We start from the raw sequence: 23,026 nt of genomic DNA on the forward strand, positions 1-23,026 counted from the left end.
GCTCTCCCCTGGCATGGGGAACCACTTACCTTCTGCCACAGAGACTCCCGGGATGCCAGGGAGGAGCAGGCAGCCACGAACCAGCAGTTCCCGACCTGGCCCTGGTGTAAGTCATGGGAGCTGATCCCATCCACAAAGAGACGTGGATCATTGCAGATTTCCTGTGGGACAGGAGAAGAACAGACACACTGGGTCAGTGAGCAGACAGGGAAAACAGGAGCAGGGCTTCTTGGCAAAGGAAAGTCACTTCCTCTCTTCCTCAGATCCATGTAAACCTGACCTACAGCTTTCTGCTGGCCTTGCTCATCACCCTGGTGGCAGAAGGACCCTGACATGCCTTCTGCTCCCACCAGGACATGGGTAGCATCACAAGACCTACTCCCTACTCTGTCCCAGCACCAGTGCAGCTTTGTTATAATTATCCCTGTCAAAAATAGCATGCTTTCACACCATTGCAGCCCTTCTAAGTCTCCTCTTTCAGATGCTTCTACTCCACAACTGTTTTACAAACAGTGAGGGATCTGCTCTTCCAGATCATAGCACAGCAGATAAAAAAAAAAATAATTCAGTGAAACAAAAGTTTTGTAGTTGGGCCAGAAGGATAAAATACTCATTCTGCCACTAAAACCAGGGTGGTGGATTGTGCATAGGCACCATGAATGGAGAAGCTTGGGTAGGAGGCAGCTGGGAGGTAAGCTCATCCCTCCATCCATGTACCAAGATCATCAGCTTTTCTCTGCCTGGCTCCTGCCAGGCTGCCCCCCTTGTTTCTCACTCACACTTAGAGCCTGGCCAAGGAAGCACTTAAATAACAGAGGGAGTTGAGCAAGCTTCAGGTGACACACTGCTTTTTTAAAAATGTATCTTCTCCTGCTCAATTCAGTTGGTAAATTCACATCCAGCTGGAGCCTGGGAGCAGACGGGACAGACAAGGAGCTGAAAGAACCTTTCCCCTTTGTTATTACATTTAATTTGAAGAGGAAAAAGGAAAAGCAGATCATCCTTCCCCCACACCTCACAGTTTTTCAGGCTGGTTGTACCCAGAAGAATATGCCCCCTCACCACGACTTCGCATATGAGGACTTGAATTGCCTCGACCCATAGATTTCTGGAAGGGTTTGGGTTGGAAGGGACTGTAAAGATCATCTAGCTCCAAAACCCTGCACTCTAGGCAGAGACCCCACCCATTAGATTAGGTTGCCTAGGGCTCCATCACAGGGAGGAAAAGGAACCATAAGCACTTCCTGCTATTCCCACCTGGCCCAGCCAGCACCAAATACATCAAAATTAACCTGACACAAACTTGGGCCAGGATCAGGCCCAAGGAAAAGGACTAATCCTCTAATGCTGGTTCTGCAGGATGTTGGGATGAGCGCTAGGGGGAGGCAGGCTGACACCTGCAAAGGCAGGAGCCACCTGTGCCTCAGCACTGCTGAGTGCATACAGGGATGGGAGAAGAGCAGTGGGGTTCAGCTCCTTTTTCCTAGCAGCAGGGAAGCACACAGCAGTGGGAATGTGTCTGCTGGTGGGGGTGTCTGTAGGATCAGCTCTTCGTGATCCTGCTCTGGGGAGCAGAGGCCCCCCTTCTTTATCCCATCTGAGGACCACAGCTGCCCCTTCTGCCCTTGGGGGGATCGGCAGATTACAATAAAGGGGTTGCTTGATATACACAGACAGGTGAGAACACGAAATCATGAAAAACAGAGCCACAAAATGGCTCTGTGGTAGGTTGGAAGGGAGCTTTTAAAAGCCATCTAGTCCAAGTCCCTGCAGTAAGTGGGGAGATCATCAGCTGGATCAGGTTGCTCAGAGCCCAGTCCACCCTGACCTTGAATGTTTCCTGGGGCTGGAACATCGACCCTCTCTGGGCAAGCTGTGCCAGCGTCTGACCACCTTCATTTTCAAAAACTTCTTTCTTATAGGTAGTCTAAATCAACTCTCCTTCAGTTTAAAACCACTACTCCTAGTCCTATGGCAACAGGCCCTGGTAAAAAGTTTGTCCCCATCCTTCTTATAAGCCCCTTTCAGGTACTGAGAAGCTGCAGTAAAGTCTGCCCTGAAGTGCAGAGCGAGGCTACCACGCTTCCCTGCAGAAGGCCCACACACCACACTCAAGCCCTGGGACTGAGCCTGGTCCCAGTGGTCTCAAAATCACCAAATCAAGGTGGCAATAAGGAATTTCTGGATATCATCCAGTCCACGCCCCCTAATCAAAGCAGGGTCAGCTACAGCAGGTTGCTCAGGACTGTGTTCAGTCAGGTTTTGAATATTTCCAGGAATGGAGACTTTGCAACCTCTCTGGGAAGCCTGTGCCAGTTTTTGGACCACCCTCACAGTGTAAAGTCTTTTCTCATGCTTATTTGGAATTTCCTGATGTTCAGTTTGCACACACTGTCTCTTGTACTGTCACTGGGCACCACTGAGAAGTCTGGCTGTGTCTCCTTCATTCCTGCCTATCTGGTATTCATGGACATCGTTAAGATTCCCCTGAGCCTTGTCTTCTTCAGAGTGAAGAATCACAGAATCATCAAGAAGACCTGTAAGATCATGGAATCCAGCCATTAATCCAGCACTGCCAAGTCCACCACTAAACCATGTCTCTCAGCACCACATCTATGCTTTTCTTCAGTATTTCTGGGGATGGTGATTCCACCTCTTCACTGAGCAGTCTGTTCCAATGCTTGAGCACCCTTTCAGTGAAGAAATTTTTCTTAATATAAAACCCTTGTAAAGGGGAAGGCAGCACTGCCTCCTTGTTCTAATGCTGTGGAACTGATTCTACTGGGATGAGTCTCCTCCATGGGTCAGTTTCCCCAGAAAAGCCCCCTGGGAAGGTCTGCCATATTCCTTAGACTGGAGCTTACCAATATTAAATCACTTGGATTCTTCAGTCCCTATTGAAGCTACTGAGTTTCCACTCGTATGTTTTGTACCTGGTCTAGACTGTGTGGCCTCAGTCCACTGGGATGGCATTCCCTGTATTCTCTGGCTGTACTGAGGTGGGAGCCAAGGACCAAGGCACTGCTTCAGCCAGGCTGCCATGCCTCAGGACTGCAAGGAGCACAGTGGGGCCCTGGTGTGTGATGCAAAGCACCCTCGGGGCCATGGAGCACCATGCCCACGTGCAGAGGTGGCTGATGAACAAGATACCAGTGGAAACTAGGTCAAAAAGCCAAGAAAAGCTTTGGAACATTTAGTGCTGCTTTTCCTGTGAAGGAAAAGCTGGAAGTGATAAGGAGCTTGTTCTGCAGCCAGATGGAATTACAGGCCCTGGGATTTGTGAGTGCAAAGGGAGGAGAGGAGCAGAGATGCCCTGATCAGAGAAGGTCATGACCTTGGTTTCCTCCCCTCCCTACCACGCAGCAGACAGAATCCAGGTGAGCAATACCATTTATCCAGGCAGCAAACACCACGTCACCCACCCACCCCCAGGACCCTGAGAGAGGAGGGCAGCATACCAACATCTACACCCACACACACCCTGGGCCCTCCTGGGTTCAGGCTTCAGCCACCACAGAACCAGCCCAAACTGCCTCTTGACACTGGAGGCTTCAGCAGACAGGAAGTCCATCCCATCCTTCATTGGTCCTGGTTCCTCCTAGTCTGGACACAGGTGGAGAACAGGGAGGGGAAGCCAAAAGCTACAGCTGCAGGGAAGCTATGGCTTTAATGTGTGTTTCTTAGCTCTATCCTGGCCAAGGGAGTTACACATGTCTCTTCACCCCCAAGGAGAACCTGTCTCAGAGGATCTCAAGAATCACAGAATCACTGAGGCTGGAAAAGCCCTTAAGATCACCAAATCCAACCATTAATCCAATTTCCATGTTCATCCCTAGATCATGTTCCCAAGTGCTGCACCCACATGGTCTTTGTTCATCTTCACTTCAGGAGATGGTTATTCCAAGGACCCTAAGCACCATCAAAAATGATCTGCCCTCCCTAAAATTGTCTGCTGAAATGCCTGCTGAGCTCCAGGCAACAAAACACAATTCAGAGAAAGCCTGTGTGGATGGCTCTGTGGAAAGATTCAGACTGATAACACAGAGCGGGCCAAAATAGTGATTCAAAGTTCTGGTGATTCATATCCTCCATCCTCCAATGGATGTGGGACAGAGGTGGAAATCAGAACCAGAGCAGGTCCCTGCTGATGAGGGGCTGATTGCAGAGGCCTGGCTTAGGAGAGCCCAGATTGGGACAGTTTGCTCCCACTGGCTTTGGGTTTTTGACATTCATTAAGGACAAAAAAAAAAAAAAAAAAAAAAAGAAAAAGAAAAAAGATCCAATCAGAGGAATTATCTTGTACTTTTCTGCCTCCCACCCAAAAGCATGCTGTCTTTCCCTCTGCCTTCTCTTTTGGGACACCTTCCCAAAATGCATACAATTTTCTTCCAAATGCATTTAAAGCAGAAAATATCTTCCTCACCTTCTCCAGCCTGTCCAATTCCACCCAGGGCTGTAAGGAGAAAATCAGTCTCTAATTTGCTTTATAATTGATGACTGTTTTACCATCAATGTTTCTCGGTACAGGTTTCTGAGATTTAGATTCACTAGTATCTGGATCACGTCAAACCAGATGTGGGGAGGGAAAAAGCTACATCAGGAGGAAGAATAACCAAGGGAGACACAACATCTGCTGCATGCCAGGACCATTTTTTGCTAACAAGATTTTGTAAGGAACAGACTAGTCTAATTTCATTGCAGAGCCTAGCTGTTTCAGAACAATGCCTTCAGTCAGACTTGCAAAATCAGCAAAATAATCCATTAGCATGGCTGTGCTTCCTCCCCTCCCTTCTGGGCAACTGGGAACCGAAAGGATCCTGTCTTAAATGTCACTCACACAGACAAGAGAGCAAGAGGAACTCAAGCATGGTGAGTAGCAGTGACACAGCAGACACAAAGGTCCCTGTGCTGCCCTGCTGCAGGTACTTGCAACTGGGATGAGATTTTGCAGAAAGGGGAATTAATAAAATTTGCAGCAGGGTGACAGAGGAAAGGGAAATGGGGTGAATTTAGAATACCAGGGGTCTGTGCTTTCAGATGCATTAATATAGGATCATAGAATCATGGAGTGGTTTGTGTTTGAAGGGACCTTAAAGACCATCTCTCTCCAACCCCCCACCATGGGCAGGGACACCTTCCACTAGATCAGGTTGCTCAAACCCCGTCCAACCTGGCCTTGAACAGTTCCATGGATGGGGCATCCACAGCTTCTCTGGGCAACCTGTGCCAGTGTCTCACCACCCTTATTATAAAAAATTGTGCTGTTATATCAACTTTTAATTCATCCTTTTTCATTTAAAACCATTATCCCTTGTTCTGTCACTACAGACTCTACTAAAAAATACCTACTCGGCAGATCAGCTTCACGCACATGGAAGGGAAGGCTTGGTTGGGAATATCTACACCCTACAGAACTGTTTGTGGGGGTTTGTAGTGCCTCAGCCGGGCATCCCTAATGCTAATCCACTCTCAGTATCTCAGTGTGTACACATTTGTATTGTTATCAGCTCTCACACCATGCAGAGGGCACTGGTCACTCCACCCACAGCACACAGCACTTGCTTGTGAAGGGAGACATCCAAAAAACACGCTCCCCACAACTCCTCACCTCAGTTTGTGTACCACAGCATCATGCAGTGGTGCCTGTTCTGGCACCAGGAAGAGTGAGGGCAGTGTTTGTTTTGCCAACAGGAAGAGCAGGGACAGAGGCAAACAAGATCTAAAGGTCAATTTGCAGGACCTTGACATCCCTCTGCAGTTTTACCTTCCGGGTATCCAAAGTACAAAAAAGGATAAAGAAATGAGAGGTGGAGAGATGGCTGTGGAAGTACTGCACTTTCCCAGAAGCAGATGGAGAGGGATTGGAAGGAGAATGGCACAAAAGTACAGAGACCCCAGACCTGTCATTCCTCCCACATGCCCTTTCCAGGGATGCACTCTTGGGAAGCCTCACCACTACTCCACCCAGGACTTCTTCAGTCTCTAGCCAGCCAAGACTGATGCAGAGGCTGGCACAGCCTGGCTTTCAGCATCACCACACATCCAGACACAGCCCTCCCCAGGCCATCTCTCCCACAGCAAGTGCTTTTGTCTGGTGGAAAAGCCACTAAGAAAATAAAATACTTCCTGAATACCAACAGCCCTGAGGTCTGCCGAAGTCCCTGCCAAAGCAGGAAAGTCTTCACATGGCTCACTGACAAACTGGGGGATGGGATGCTCAGAGCAGTGAGATGACATGCCACAGGTCACCCCATCGAGAGGCAGAAGTGGTCTCTCTGGGTTTCCAGTCCCAGCACAGCCCAGTCACCAGGGGAACCATCCTTCCTTCACAGAAACGATGTCACCTGGCTCCCTTTCATGCTGCATCCCCTGAGCCAGCTGGACCCTTACAGCTGCACACAACTACAGTCTTCAGCTGTGGAGAGTACACCGAGCAAATGCAGCTCTCAGATGGCTCCACCTGGATCTCCTTCCCTAAATCCTGGTCCATGTAAGCATGGGCTCTAGGGAGCTACACAAGAGAGGTGGAGGAAGAGGAAAAAAATAAGCTCCCAAGGCAGTTTAACACCCTCTGACAGATACACCTGTGACTCAGCACAGTGCTGCTGGCCACCTTTGCCCAGCTTTCCCCCACCCATCATATCCCAGTCTTGAGCTCTTCTACAGATCTCATTTGACGAGCTTCCCTTGGGAAGGACTTGCAGGGTGAACCAACCCTGGTTTGGCAGTATTGTGAGCTTAAAATACACCCACACTCCCAAGTCTGTCCTCTCACGTGGCAGGCACACCATGCTCTCAGTTGCTCCAACACTTTTAGCTGTGGGGTTTAACCCCAAACAGAGGAACTGCTTTGGCTTGAAACTGTGCATCAAGCCCTAAACGTGGAGGATCATGCAGTGACCTCATACAAGTGAGGGACCACAGACCACAGGCAGGAGCCTTGAGGATGCTCCACATCTTGCGCCACTTTTGGGCCATCAGTCCCCACCCTGGAGGATGCAGAGGTGGGGCCATGCTGGTGGAAAAGGAGGAGCCTGCCCAAGTACGTCCTGTTGTGAAAAACCACAGTATTTCAGGAGGAATGGTCCAAACCCAGCCATTCTTCACAGAGCCAATGTGAAAACCTGGAACAAGCTGATGTGGCCACGAGCTCAGCCACACAGTTTATGCCTCCAATTCAGCAGCTGCCCTTCCTGAATGCCAAATCCTGTATCCCACTGAAAGCAAATCTTCTAAAAGAGTATTAAGAAATCTAAATTGTGCAGAGTTTGCTTGTTTGTTTTTAATTAACCTAGGAGTTAAGTTATTGATGAGAAAAGAAGAACTGGAAGCTGAAAACTACATCCACACTCAATTGTGTGGATCTCAGATCAAAATCTCCGAACTGCTTTTCTGTGGGGCTCCTCCCACAACCCCTTGAGCCACACTCTCTCCATTTCCTTGTCCCAGGGCAAGGAAATACCCTTTGGTTTGAGATTGTGTCCCATTCATAGCACCTCCATTCAAAAACCGGACTTGACCTCACCACAATCTAAATTAATCCCTGACTATGCAATGATGATGAAAAATGAGGTTATCATGAGTTTAAGCCATTTAAAGAAACTACTTTCAGCCCACGCCTATTCTGGTTATTCATACACTGGGCGTAGCTTTACAAACAGAATCCTATTTTATGAGAGAGCCACCCTCTAGAGATGTGGAGTCATGAGCTTCTGCTAACTGGGAGAAGGGACATTAATTCTTATGTAACTCTGTCAGTTTTTGCATTTGCATCAGACCACAGTCAAAATCTAACCATCCACGACCACTCTCCGTTAAGATGGCTTGTTCATCCTTTTCCTTCTTGGATGGGGACTGGGAGGAATGCATCACTGAGCAGTGGTTTCTTCACAAAGATCCAGAAATATCAAGAAGTGTTGTTTTATATTTCCACTAACACACACTCACAAACTCACACACTCACACTCTTCATATTTTATTTTCCTTCAGCAAGAGGCAGCACCATGCCTGATCAAGTCTTTTCAAGGGCTTCAGTGAAAGACACTTGCTCCAGCAGGAATGCCTGCCCTTAACACAGGCAAATCACCACAGGCAAATCACCCCCAAATCCCATCCTCTCTGAGGGCTCAAAGATTAGAGCTCACAGGCAGTGCAGAAACTCCCAGCTTGCCCCAAGATTAAAAGCTTTGTCTGATTCAGAGTGTGCATCCAGCTCTGGGACCCCCACCATAATGAGGACATGGACCTTGCTTGCTGGAGCAAGTCCAGAGGAGACCACAAAGATACTCGGAGGCTGAAGCAGCTCTGCTAGGAAGACAGGCTGAAAAAGTGTGCAGTTTGCAGACAAGAAGGATCCAAGGAGACCTTAGAGCTTCTTCCAGTGCCTAAAGAAGCTCCAAGAGAGCTGGATAGGGACTTTTTACAAGTGCATGAAACAACAGGACAAGGAGGAATGGCTTGAATGGCTTTAAACTGAATAAAATCAGGTTTAAGTAAGATAATAGAAATAAATCCTTTCCTGTGAGAGTGTTGAGGCACTGGCACAGGTTTCCCAGACAAGCTGTGGATGTCCCATCCCCAAGACAGGTTGGAGAGGGCTTTGGGTGGTGAGGAACACATTCAGTGCAGGTATCTCAGTGAGCAGCTGCAGTTTGAGCTCTGGGGAGAGAGAGCCCAAGCCTGAGACAAGAGGCTGTGAACTGCAGACCAAAGAACAAAGATCTCCCAGTGTCCCATCCATGACTGGACACTGGGAGACCCTCCAGGCTTCCCCATGCTTGGACTGTGAGAGGATAAATACCTCAGGTTTCCTTTTTTGGGGTCCCTCCTCAGAAGCACCAGCTCAGGCCATTTTTCTATCACTGCAGCAAGATGAAATAATTTTAATGATCCAGATGTTTGAGACTGTTGTGGGAAAGCTGGGGTCACGGTAAGGAAAGCTGTTCTGTGAGTGTAGGGAGTCAAGCGGGGCAGCCAGTGTCTCCCTGGAGCTGCCCGCTACAACCCAGCTCAAGTGGTGGGAGTGTGACCTGCCAGAGCAGCTCCTGGATGGTTGGACAGGGAAGTTTCCTTAACACTGAGAAACACATCTAGTGGGAGGTGTCTCTCCCATGGCAGGGTGGTTGGAGCTGGGTGATCTTGAAACCAAACCAGTCTGTGGTTCTATGATAAGCAGCTCTGTAATCGCTCCGCAGGTCGAATGTGCACCCCCAGGACGCCAGAGCCCAGTCTGGGAGGATTTGCACACTCCCTCCCATGGAGCTCAGAGGCAGCAGATGCCCAGGACTCCTTTCTCTGCTATTGTTCTGCTCTTCCTCATTACCAATACAATAATTTCTTGTCACCAACACACAGCAGCACTAAGAAGCACGCAATGAATCTAATCCAGGGATTTTACCATCACTTTTGCTTTTAAGGCCGTGTCCTTCTGATGATGAGGACAGAGCAGACTGGCTGGAAATTTCTTATCAAATGCTGCACTAGTGCCAAGCAGCTTATCAATTCCAGTCCTCACTTGGGGCTAAGGAGGAGAGTGTGTTTGCCTGGCACCATGAGGCCACGGCCCTGGCAGGATCTGGCGAGACCTGCTGGAATGCAGCCAGGGTCAGCATCGCATCTAATGGGAGTAGAGACCTTTTAAAGTAAGTACAAATAATAACAATGAATCTCTTGTTCATCCTTGAGGGATGGGGTAGCCTATGAATGGCTTAAAAATGTAAAAACAAGGTCAGTTCAGAGATTGCATTAAATGATGACCAAATCCTTTCCTGGCAAGGAACAGCCAGACTGGCAATCAGCTCCAGTTTTACTGAAAACAGCAGATAAATTAACAGGCGAGTGGCTCATAAATTCTTAAGCTGAGAAATGCAAAGGTCTGGAAGGATTTTAACCCCTGTGATGGACCCCAGACAGAGTCTGTTGAGTTTGTTCAGAGGAGACGATCCTTCAGTCGATCCAGCAGCACAGAGGAGCCCCAGTGTCAACACCAACCCCAAGCATTCTATGGGTGAGACCAAAACTGAGAGAGACAGGACAAGACTGCAAGAAGCTCAGTAAAGACACCCCTGGAGCACAGAAGCTAGTATTTGAGTCTTTCTACAAGAAACACTTCCAAGTAGGACACCAGAAGTTTTTTTGCACCCAATTGCCATTGGAATGCCTCCCTGCTAAACTCTTGGTGAGCTCTGGAGAGTAAAGAACTACAAGAACCTAACCTCTGTCTTCACCATTATCCTCAGTCTTGTGTTTTTGCCAGCTTCCCAGCCTGCACTACACACTGGGGAAAAGACCTTTTAATGCAGAAGCTTGTGGGCAGGGAAGTGCTGGTCCTGCTTTTAGTGAATTAGTACATTGACTCCTTTCCCCTTCCAGGAAACCCCCAAGGGGATTGATTGTATAATCCTCACTCAGCAAGAGAGAAGAGCTAAGTGCTTAATAATGTGCAGAAAAGTGGAGCTAAGAGATGCTCTCCCATCCTGCAACACCTCCTCCAAAGACAACAGCATCCAGTTCAGGAGACAATGGACATAATGTATCCTGCATCACAGGACAAGGGAGAATGGCTTTAAGGTGAAATAGGGTAGATTTAGATTGGATATTAGGAAGAAATTCTTCCCTGTGAGACACTGGACCAGGTTGTCCAGAGAAGCTGTGGATGCCCCATCACTGGAAGTGTTCAAGGCCAGGCTGGATGGGGCTCTGAGCACCCTGGTCTAGTGGAAGGTGTCCCTGCCCAAGGAACCAGAGGATCTTTAGGACCCTTCCCAACCCAAACCACTTTATGATTCTGTAAATGGACAAAACCTCCATGCACAAGTCACAGTGGATACATACCAGGAAGGCAGGGAATGGCTATTGAAAGATCCTGTTTTCTTGGTGTCTAAAACAAGGTTTCTCTTGTGGGTCTGGAAAAAAACCTCAGGTCTGTGACTGAGAGCATCTCTCACCAGTGCCACAGCAGGGCTGAAAATGCCACAATCCTAATGCCCTAAGATCTCCTGCTTCCACAACCTTTCCCAAAACACCTGGCCTGTCTCTCTTCCCCCGAGCTACTCTCTCAGGCTTTCCCCTCCAAATGACATTGCCTTCATCCAGACAAAATAATATTCCCATTTAGCAAGAATCTACCTTTATGCTCTTTAATCAGGGACAATCTCCCCTGACAATTAATTCCTGCAGAGATAATTCAGCACTTGCAAGTAAATGCTGGAGAGAGATAAAAATACTGAGAAAGAGGCATGGAGGGAAAAACTCTATCCTCTAAAGATTGGGAGGGCAGACTTCATCCAAGAAGTTTCTCTGGTGGTTGCAACCATCTAGGCTTTAACTCACATGCAGCTCAGGTTCAACAGCAGCCACACATCACCTTGAGCCACACAGTCACTGTGACAACAGCTGGCTTGGAAATCCTTGTCTTTGTCACAGCTCCCTGTTACAGCACATCTGGCACAGCTCAGCACAGAGATCCCACCTGGGCCCCTCCCAGTGTCTTTGGGATCTCATGTCTCAGCCACTCAGCATCTTAGGGATGACTGTGAATTGCTCCTGCAATTCCCGCTGTGGGCAGGAATACACTCAGCACACAGCAGCCCACCTGCCTCCCAGAACAGGGAGGAAAAAAACATCTCCAAGCTCAACCTTGCTCCCTGGGAAGAGCTGAAGGACCAGAGCATGCAGCTCATATAGTTCAACATCACACCTGTGCATAATGTAAGCCTCTCACCAGGCTTCACTGGCTTCCCACAGGTGCCATGGTGCCCAAATTTGTCCTGGATGGTGACCCATCCCAGCAGCAGGTCATAGCTTGGTGGGCTGAACCTGAACCAAGTGGCTCTCTTGCTGCATAGAGAAAACAAGCCCTGGGTAAGAAGGCCCAGAGGTATTAAAGACAGACCCTAATCAAAACCTGTAGCAATCCTGTGGCATCACTGGGAGCACTCTGTACCCAAGAAGACAGCTTGGGACAGTGATGATTAGAGGAGATGAACTCTTTTCCCCCATGGTAGATGAGTCTCTTCTACCTTAGATCATCATCGTTTTTTCCACAAGGGATCAACAGATGCAGCAGATGCCACAAATCTCCCCTTATTTTTGCCATCCATCCTGCACCTCATCCATCCCCTTCTACTCATCTTCGTGCCACCCCTTCTTATTTACCCACCTCCCAAACATCCAGACCAGCTCACCCAATGCACAGACCAAACCTCCAACTTCCAAGGTGCATTGCTAGCATTCCTGTCCCAAAAGGGGAGGGCAGAACTCAGAGCTTGAGGATCAGGCTGAGATTTCCACTGGGAGTGGTACTACTTGTCTGGATACAGATCTCCCTCTCCTGTGCACAGCAGCATACAGAGCAGAAGGGAAAGAAGTTTCAAGCAAGGTGTTGGGATTCAGGCTAAGCTTAAAAGTTCTGTTTTAATTTCTAATGCAACAGCTTAGTGCTGCTGCCAAAAGGAACCGCTGATGTTGCCTGAGTGATCTCCAAAATCTACTTTGGCTAGGCAATGAGCAGCCAGCTTTGTTTTTAAGTGGATTCACTAAAGGGGGATCTTCAGGACCCCCTTCCCTGCTCAGGCTGATGCTGTGGTTTCCCACCCTCTGAAGCACTCCAGTAATTGGCTTTCTGGCTTCGCTGGGCTGCATCACAAAGGCGTCCAGCAAACAACCACCGGAGCCAAAACACGATTAGAGGGCTCAAACAGCTGCTCCCTCTGCAAAGATCTGGCATCCAGAGCAGGGCTGGAGGCCAAGGAAAGCAGGGAGGGAGGGAGGACACCCTGCTGGAAATAATAAGGCTGAGCCCGTTCCAGGAAAGGCTGCAGTGCCGGATGCAGGAGGAAGTTGAAGCAAAACAACCTGACCAGGGAAGGGACCAGAGCTGCTCCTCAGCCTCTCCTTTTCCCCTCTTCCCAGAAAAGCCTCAAGCAAAAGGGAAAGCACTTCAGAGACTGGGGGTTCTGTTGTTTTGTTGGGTTTTTTTGCCAAAGCAGCCTCAAGCTTTGGGAGTGCATGGAGGAACAGAGAGGATGCTGGAAGAATAATTGGGAAGGGAGAGGTGCACACACAGAGGATAGACTGTTAGGTCCACACTAGCACAATGGAAATATATGGAAAGAAGATCCTGCCAAAGCACATTCTTAGCAACCCAGTGAGTTCATTATGGTTACTTTTCACATGCAAGTGCTCTACCTGAAAAATCACACAACAGTTTGGGTTGGGAAGGACTTTTAAGATCACCTAGTTTTGATCACCCTGGTGTGGCCAGGGACACCTTCCATTAGACCACATTGCTCAAAGCCCATCCAACCTGGCCTTGAACACTTCCAGGGATAGGGCAGCTACAGCTTCTCAGGGCAGAATTTATCTCCTATGTCTGATTTCTTTCCACAGATCACAAGTGACAACTTTTCTGAGAAAGCAAGTGGTTGTTTTTAACAGCGGACAGCTTTTATTTCCATTCTCCACCCACTCTGTTCTCACTGCAAAGCTAGAGACATGATGAGCTCTTATGTTTTATCACAGTTTTAGCTGGAACTCTCCAAAACAACCCATGACCATAGCCCTGAGAGATGAAAGTGTGTACACAACATCCCTTCCCTGCAGACAGCATCTGTGGGACTGGGGACTCCATTTCTTGGTAAGGAAATCCCCAAAACAGCATCTGCCAAAAGCTGGGAGTATCACTACTTGCTTTTTCCTGAATGAGGTTTAACTGGGATTGCTTAAAAGAAGATTTGCTGGTTGTAATAGAAACAAGATGATGTGGTTTAATAACTGCACTGTGCCATTCAATAGCACACAAGCAGAACAGTTGATTTAAACTTCATGGACATTTTCGACTCTACTGAATCCTGCATTAACTTGGAGAAGCTGATAGTGATTGCTTTCTTACAGAAGATGCTGGGATTTTTCCTGGACTCTCTCCCTCAGAAGACCAGTAAGAATTCAGGCAGAATCAGGTCCAGCAACTAAAAATGTCATTTTGCATTGTCTGCTGGCACAAAGCAATTCTCCCTATGAAATTTAGTTACGTTTTCTGAAATTAAGAACTGAGAGAAAGAACACAAAGACATTCTTTTGAGAAAGAGGTTTCTCGAAACTTCAGCAGCAAACAGGGCAGGTGTGAGCTCAGATTCTTTTTTTAACAGTGATTTTGTGGTCAAGGCAGCTGAGTAGGTCTGATCAAGCAATCCTACCAGACAGTGGCATCATGAGTCGGCTACTGCTCAGCATGCACTCCTTCTGGCACCCAAACTGCTGGCAAAGTTCCCTTTATCTGGTGCAGAGGCAGCAAAACAAGGACCACCTCTATTAAGCCACAGGACCTTGCTGGCACATGGGACCCACTTCCAGCCTCCCTTCCCACGGACAGCCCATGTCAGAAAGAGCCCTGGTTCAACATCCTATGCTAACTGTTTTAAGGATCCCCTCCTAGCCAAACCGTTCTCTGATCCTATGAAACTACAGAGCTGGGTGGCTGGAAAAAAGTTTGAATTCACTCTGTGCTTCAGCAGGGATAGGTTTGGACTAGGTGAGCATGACACCTTGCAGGTGAGGTTCAGAAAGCTTTCTTAGAAAGACCTCATGCTCTGAAGAGCAAGACAGCAAGAGGATAATACCTGCCTGAACACTGAGGGCTGCAAGTGAGATGAAAGCCAGAAATGCAGATGGAGAAAAGCTCTGAGATGCCCAGCAGAACACAAGCAATCTTCGTCCCTCTACAAAGGGATCCAACCCTCCATCTCTAGACATATGGCTGAAGTAATGTGTGAGACCTGACTGCAAAGCAGCCAGGGGGTCTCAAATACATCCCTACCTTTTAGTCTCAGAGAAGGTTGTTTAGAAAGTCTCAGCTATCACCTGTCTGCTCTATAAATGGCATGTGCAAGGTATGTTCATGTTTGACCCCAGAGTCAGACCAAACCATGGTTGGCCCTCTCTTCAGAAGGCAGCTGTGCACAAAGCCTCTTTTCCTTCCAGCAGACAAAGGGAATAAACTAAAACACACACAGGGCTTTGCACAAATCCAGTGTCTAGGCAGAGCTGGGGTGGAAGACACAAAGGCAAAGCAGAGGGAAGCAAGGCCTCCTCCCACAAGGAGCCCAGTGGGACACTGGGGGCTCAGCCCCTCTGGCCACACAACAAGAGTCAGTTCAGCTCCATCTCTCCCTTCACACAAATCCTTTTGTCCACCCCCTCCAGACTGCCCTTGCCCAGACAGACACAGCACTGTCTCGTGGAAGGCCAGCTGATTTTCTGGGCTGTCAGCGGGGGCGAAGACGATGACGGCAGCTCGGGCAACACTACAGCTCTCAAATGCCACCAAGCCACGTGTGGAAAAGGACAGGCTGGGTAGAGAGGGCTGCTGCTCCCCACAGGGAAGGAAGGAAACCCAGGTGTGTGAGATGCTGGGACACTGCTGCTCCCCAGCCACAATTATCACTGCTACCTGGGACTCCCTGTGATCCATGGCAGTCAGAGCACTGCTCTCATGGTCAACTCCAAGCAGACAGCCATAACAAGACATACAAATCATCCATAGTGCCCTCAGCTCCTGATGTCCTTGTGCTGGCACTGAGGGCAGCAGAAGTGGGACTGGCAACACTGGGGACAGGCAATGTTATCCCCAGCCTCCCACAACCTGTCTTCGTGACAGACACAGAAGCACAGAGAAGAGGCAGAGGCCATGGTTTTTGCACAGAAGAGGAAGGATAGGTATGACCACCCTCTTCCCCAAAGATCCCCAAACCACCTCACCTACCCAAAACTTGTTTTCCCTTTCTAAATAGACCAACAACACTTGAATACCAAGAATATTCTAGTGGAAGGTGCCCCTGCCCTTGATAGGAGGGCTGAAACCAGATCTTTAAGGTCCCTTCCTTCCAACTCAGACCATTCTGTGATTCAGAGATAACAGTCTGCCCTGCTGGACCCACCAGCCTTACAGGAGTACACGATACCAAGCCAGCTGCAAACCATCTCTCTGGTTTATGCATGGGGAAATTGAGTGACAGAAAAGCCTCCTTTGCTCTTGGACCTGACTGGATGCAGAAGAGCCTGGACCTGAGTGCAGCAGGGGTTCCTGGCACCCTAGAGGCTCATAATATCAGGTCTGGGTAAATAAATGTTGTTGGGGAGAGGAGATGTTGACAGCCTTGGTGAAGGGGGCACTGTGCATTTTCAGGAAGGCCTGAGAGCAGAGATGGTAGAAAGCAGTGCTGAGGGGCAAAGGGATGGGATGCACTTACTTTGGGTCGCTTCCACTGGATGCCCTGGATCCTTGACTTGTAGAAGAGCGAGTCGTCGTTGGCAGGGAAAAGCGGATCCTCGAAGAGCTGCTTCCGCCGCTGGCACTCCTTCTTCAGAGAGGCGTAGCGCTGGTTCTCGTACGGCTTCACTGAGGAAAACATCCTTCCCCACCGGCTCTGGAGGACAGGCAGAGCAGGAATGAGACGGGGCACGGTCTGGCCAGCGACACCCAGTCCTCCTCTGCAGCATCTGAGTGGCAGCACCAAGACACCGTGGCTGAAGACAACCACCTCAGAGCTCGAGTGCACCTTGCTGATCCCCCGGGGCTGGGACTCCCATTTAACCCCCCCCAGGCTGGCCAAACAACACCAAACCAGGCATAGGAGTAGATAATAACTGGTGTCCTTCTTCTTAACAAATTTGTAACTCATCTGGGAAAAACACAGCCCTCAGAGGCGAAGGAGGAATAGACATCCCCTGCAAGATGGGTTTAGGGCTGAGCCCTACCCACAGCACCCCCACCACAGAGCCTCAGCTCACAAAATCGTGTGCATTTCATGATTTTGTCAGAGACGCCAATTTCTCAGCAGACTATCAGATTGGGTTTTAATTAAAAAAAAAAGGTCTCCTGGCAGAGCACCACATGTTTCTGGATTAATTATTCTTTCCTGACAAGTGTCTTGCTTCCAGGGCAGAGATGTGAATTTAACAATCCAGACAACAGCAGGAAACCATTGGTCTAATGCCTCCCAGAGAGAGATCAGCACCTCTCCATCACTGCTCCATCACCCCTGCCTTTTGGTCACTGGGTACCAACCCCTTTGCTCAGGCACAAGGAAAAGGGATGCTCTGCATAATTCCCCAGTGCCCAATCACAGACTTTTTTCAAAACTCCTTCCCTAAAGTTTCTCTGTATTTATTTATAACAGCCACGTTCAATCCTTATCTCTCCCCAAAACGGGATGTTCTTTTTCAAAAACTTCATTAGCGACCTCAGTCTGGGAACATCTAGTGTGGATTCCTGAGGAAATGGGAACATGTGTGACACATAACCATGGAAGCATGGAATCATTCAGGTTGGAAAAGACCTCTAAGATCACCTGTGCCAATCACTAACCCAGCCCTTCCAAGTCCACCATTAAAGCACATCCCCAAGTGACATAATCCCAGCTTTGGTCTCCAGCATGGTAAAACTAAGGGTGCCCCATCGAGTGTGTGGATGCTTCCAGCATGCTGACCTCTCATCCCTCCTAGTGAAACATATAGAAACCACATGCTTGTTGTGGTATCATAACATGTGGTAGAATAATGAAGTTGCAATAATGCCTGACTAGAAGCAGCTAATTTGTAAACATCCGAAGTCCCAAGGATTATATGATCACTTATGGCTGGCATCAATTTAAGTAGCATTGTCACTTCCCTTGTTAATGAACCACTAGGATTAGCTGAAGTAAAGTAGGTGTCTGAGAGCTAAACTAATGCCCATTCTGATGCTCCAGGAGGACTGCCCACCCAGCCAGCCTTCTCTCCTCTGGGAGAGACAAAAACACTTCACTTATGGAAAGCTGAATACCAAAGCACAGGTTTTAATTGACAACATTTATCAGCTTGATTAACAGCACAAGTGCTCATCACTCAGAGCTTAAGTGAACCCAAAATAATCCCCTTGCTGGCTGCTCCACAGGTCTGTGCCACTGAGGAGGAGTTGTGAAAGCAGCTCCTGGGGATTTTCTCCCTCCTGTCAGTACCAGATGCTACAAAGAGGCCCAAGTGCTTCACCTGCCCTCAGAAAAGCCTTAAAAATAAATAGCCTGATATAAACCCCCAAATAATTCACCAAATTTACTCCTTTTGGAAAGGCTGACAGCCTCATTGAGCAGTCAGAGGATGCACCCAGTACTCCAATCCACCCTGCTATGAGGGCCAGGGAAGGCACTAGCCTTCAGATGTCCAGCAGAGAAAGGTGGTGAAAAATAAGGGAGATGTACCCAGGGAGGTCATGGGGACACCCTGGCACTGAACAAGCTCCTTTTGAGTGACAATCAGGCCAAGACTTTCACAGTGGTAGCACTCACTGCTACACAGGGAAAGAAGCAGTGCTGGGAAGGGATGGCTGGCAACTGCCTTCTGCAGGAATACACCGGGCTGAGAGAGGAGGGAGATGCTGTTAGCTGATATGCAAGATGAATTGCTTCGACTAGTGCATGAACTGGGCTGAGACACGAAAGGATATTTCCACAGGAAGCTGTGCAGAAAGAACCAGCAAGATTAGAAAGGGAGTCTGGAAAGGAGGGGAGGAGGGAGGTCTGGTGCCTTTCTAAAAGCCATGCTCAAGTTAAAGGCAGGAGTTTTGGGTTTAATGTAGGAGATGCTGGGTGCTGCTCTGCAGCCTGTACTGTGGCCAAGGGCTGGCACTTGGCTGCTCATTCATAAAATTACTGCTACACCCTGCAGCTTGGAGCTGTGCTTTCCAATGATGCCTGCAACAGTGACTTTCACAAGGCACCCTGGGCAATGTCCATCCCGGTGAGAACGGGACCTCAGTCATCTCAGCCAAGGAGTTCCAGCCTCTCTCATGGCCAAATTCTCCTCAATTTTTGCCTTGCTATCCCACCCTACAGTGACTGTCACCTTGCCAGCCATCTGTCCTCGCTGCAGGGCTACTCTCACATGACAGTGTGTAGATGGATTTGAGTTGCAAAGGAAATGGCAAGCAGAAGGGGAAGGGATACTGTTCAGGATCATTTAGAAAAACAAACAAATTAAAAAAAAAAACACCTTGCAAAATAATTAAAAGGAAGGGGCAGAGGGAATGTTCTTAGGGCAGTGTTAAAATTCATTACTCTCTCTAATTTGCAGCATTTCATGCTTACCAGGCTGAACTTCACCTCTGCCACATTAAAATGCTCAAAGGCTGTCTAATTACTCTTTGCCTTCTTGGACCAAGCTCAGATGCTCCAGGAACACAGGAACTGGATGTTTTCATGCCTGATTTGAAGTAACAACCCTACATATTATTTTTATATATCATTGCATATGCATTTGTTTGCATGCGGGCAGGGAGGGGAATCTGCACTCACCACTCTTAGCATGAATTTTTACAAACAGTGGTCTGATCCCAACCTCAATCCTGCCATGAAGGAGTTAAACAAGAAACTACTTTGCTGGAAGACTGAGCCAGACTTATGACTCAGGGGTGTTGTGGGGTCCCCTTTTCACCTCCAGCATATTCCAGGTGCTCCAGCTCCTGACAGCTGGTAAGAGACAGGGCTCTAAGAACTGCAATAGGGAGAAGGATTGAAAGCGTTTGCATTGGCCAGGACCAAATACCTGCTGAAAGGCTCTTCCTTCCTCCCCTCCAAACATCTTTCTCTCCTTGACTTCCAGCTCAGAGGCTTCCCAGGTGGCTGGCATGGGCTCACCAAGCTTGTGTTATCGCAAGGCTGCAGCCTGGCCAGGAGCAAAGCCTCCTTGCTTGTAGATCCTACAGCAGTCTGCCTCCAGGTCAGACAAAACACTTTGTTCTAAAGCACAGGATCTGCTGCCCTTCAGCTCTGTTCCCACTAGACAGGAGAGGGCTTCGATATCACATTGCAAAAGCACAGGATCAGCCAAGGAGAAGACGGAGCAGGAACCAGGCATGTGATTGCTCACTTCTCAACCAAGTGCAATGTTACGGGGCTCAGCGATGGGGTGCTCAGAACAGCAGGCAGGCTTTTTCTAAATATGTTATTCAAATAATTAAACACAGTCATTGGGTGTTTCTATTGACAGACACGTGGCAGTACCAGGGTTATTCTTTCACCACCTACCAACACAAAAGCCCAGCTAAGCAGAGGAAACGCTGTCGATGCAAGGAGAGCTTCACACACTGCTTCTTCAGGACCCAGGGAAGAAGAAGGAGTTGAATTGTTACTCACTGTTTACACTGAACACAAGACAAGCACTCCACACCTCTTAGCCAACAACTCTATGTCAACCATGAAGAAAAAAGCCTCAAGTCATCTTAGTCATGGAATGGTTTGGGTTGGAAGGGACCTTCAAGATCCTTTAGTTCCAACCCTCCTCCTAGAGCTCCTGTGGGCAACCTGTGCCATTCCCAAAGCCCTTTCCCACTCCCAGCTGTGCATGCACCGTAGCTTTGCTTTGGACCCCAAATGGCACAGCCCAGAGGCAGAAGCACAGTGCAGCATCCTGCATTAGCAATGTCCATGAAGAGGGGAAGCTGAAACCACACTGATGGAAATTAGAAAACAAGACATCATTTCTTCTCAAATTGACTGCGGTTAACCAGGGAAGCTAATTCCCATGGGAAGTTACAGGTAGCTTGTGTCCAGATGTTTTTGAGCACAGTTGGACATCTTTACAGAGCTGCTGCTTTAGCCAAAATGCAAATTACTGAACATTTACAGTGGTTACTTGCTGAAACAAGACTGTTGAAGAACACAGCACTGAACGTCCCCTTCTGGCCTTTATCTCTTTTCTTCATCAGGTCATATCTCTGTTCTCATTTAAGAGCTAAAAGCTTTGCTAGGCTAAAGGAGAAATAATAATTTTTACTCTTAATTATGTTTATATCAAGCTCTGATTTTAATCAGTGATTTTCTACAGCACAGACGGCATCCAAACCAGGACACCTTAACATGGCACCTTTCAGCCTGAGGGTTAATCTTGCATGAGCAACCACAGGGACTAGCTGTTCCCCCTCAGAAATTCAGTGGAGTGGATTTAGCCCCAAAAAACATCCTGATGGGGCTAAGGGCTGTTTGTTTTAAGTGAGTAAGCTCTCTAGCTTTTTGCAAACATACAAGTACAGCAAATGCTCCCTGATGAATCCTCCTCCTCCATGGAGCGAGAAAAAGCATCACTCTCCCTCTGCAGAGATCCTGCTCCCTTCTGCAAAGCACTCCAAGACCTGCAAAGGAAGTTGCTGTCTAACAGCTGGCTATTACTGAAAATAAACTCAAAAAAAATGTCCTTTTGACAAGGGCGTGTAGTGATAGGACGATCTGGAATGGCTTTAAACTGAAAGGGAGCAGGTTTAGATTTGATATCAGGAAGAAAACCTTTCTTGTGAGGTTGGCGAGACACTGGCACAGGCTGCCCAGAGAAGCTGTGCATATCCCATCCCTGGAAGTGTTCTAGGCCAGGATGGATGGGGCTCTGAGCAACCTGGTCTAGTGGAAGGTGTCCCTGCCCATGGCAGGGGGTTGGAATGAGAAGGTCTTTAAGGTACTTCCAAACCATTCTACAGTTGTATGAATTGAGATCAATCTCCCATTAAAAAGTGCATTTGCACCCAGGCCAGGGAAAGGGTGGGGTCACACATCCTGGCAGAAAGCTACTGCAAGTGACTCCATATCACCAGAACACGCCTGGCTGTCAGCATCTGCACAAAATAAACTGGAGATAAGATGTCACATTTGGAGGCTGTTTCCGGCAATGCACAGTGATTTTTATCATTCTTGCTTTATTTCCTCTGGATTTTTTTCCACCAGAACATTACTCCTTTATTGCTTAACAGCAAGATGACAGCACAGGGAGAGATGTAGCCACCAGCAGGTCTGCATGTATGTATGTATGTGCAGGACTGGGATATTTTCTTCCATGGAAGGCCAGGGTTAACAGGAGGGTCTGGGCATCCTTGAATGCCCATCTCCTTCGGAAGCCAGCGGGGTGTGCTGACCAGGAGCTCCCTTTCTGCTTGGATGACTCACACTGGGACAGAGGCCTTTGTCTGGGAGTTCCTCATTCCTTGCAGCTATGAGTCACCACTTGCAAACACAGTCAGATGTTGGAGCTGCAGAAGAAAAGGCAGCCCCACTCTGGGAACACTCTCATAACCCCGTGCTGGCTCCAGCTCTGCCTGGCCACAGCTTTGCACACAAGTCAAGCTTGTGGCACCAGCCAGACTGGCCCTACCCCCAGCACAGACTCTAAGATCAGATGGGACCAGGACAGATGTCTAAAGGCATCCTGACACAGGAGGAGTAACAAGCTCAAAGCAAAGCTAGTGGCAACATCTCCCACTGGATCAGAAAATGCAGGAGGCTGGAGGGATGCAGGAATAGCAGGGATAGGGATGGAACAACAGCTAACGGTGATGGCAGAAGTACAGACCCAAAAGCAGTGTGAAGGGCAAGGCAGTAACATGCCACCAGACAGCCAGCCTTGTTCTAGGGAAAGCAGAGACCTGATGAATATATTCAGCACTCAGGGTCCAGCTCACCCCAATCCACTCACTGTGTGGGGAGAACACAGAAGCTAAGTTTTGGGTACCTTCCACATGCTGTTTGGGCCCTCATCCAGCATCACTGATTGTGTGAAACACCAGCAATGTGTTGGGCTTGTTTCCCAGGCCACAGCAGGGTTAATAACCCTTGGAGATCAGCAGGAGTTGCAGGACAAGTAACAAAAGGTGAATTAATGGGCTTTGCCGATGCCAAGTCCCTGGAGACAGCCATGACTTCACTAACCCCTCGTGCACCAGCACACCCTGACCATGGTTAATAATTGTAAGGAGCAGCACAGAGTGCCAGCAACACCAAAGCACTCCCAGGCTCACTCATGCAGCCAGTGCAGCCTCCAAAAAAACACCTTTGTGCGGGAGAAGGCAGGAACCTTCTTCAGCACATGACACTGCTCATGCAGAGCAGTTTTCAGGCACTGGAAAAATACAACCTAGGAAGAGCAGACTCACACATACAGAACTGAACTTCCTGCACCTATGGTCATCCAGCCACATGGCAGGGGAGAGGGAGAGGGAGAGGGAGAGGGA

General features: G+C 48.5%; 1 protein-coding gene across 1 annotated transcript in view; it reads right to left on the reverse strand.

Moving 5' to 3' along the window:
- CAPN5 (calpain 5) overlaps nt 1-23,026 on the reverse strand; it is a 51,756-nt gene that overhangs the window by 19,821 nt on the left and 8,909 nt on the right. Inside the window, exons 2-3 of the mRNA XM_015645810.2 lie at nt 16,248-16,424; nt 30-161 (exon numbers count right to left, since the gene is read on the reverse strand). Coding sequence (XP_015501296.1) covers nt 30-161; nt 16,248-16,409 — 294 coding nt within the window. The 5' untranslated portion in view covers nt 16,410-16,424. The remainder of the gene's footprint in view (nt 1-29; nt 162-16,247; nt 16,425-23,026) is intronic.

The sequence above is a fragment of the Parus major genome, chromosome 1, assembly GCF_001522545.3.
Source record: "Parus major isolate Abel chromosome 1, Parus_major1.1, whole genome shotgun sequence".
Classification (NCBI taxonomy): domain Eukaryota; kingdom Metazoa; phylum Chordata; class Aves; order Passeriformes; family Paridae; genus Parus; species Parus major.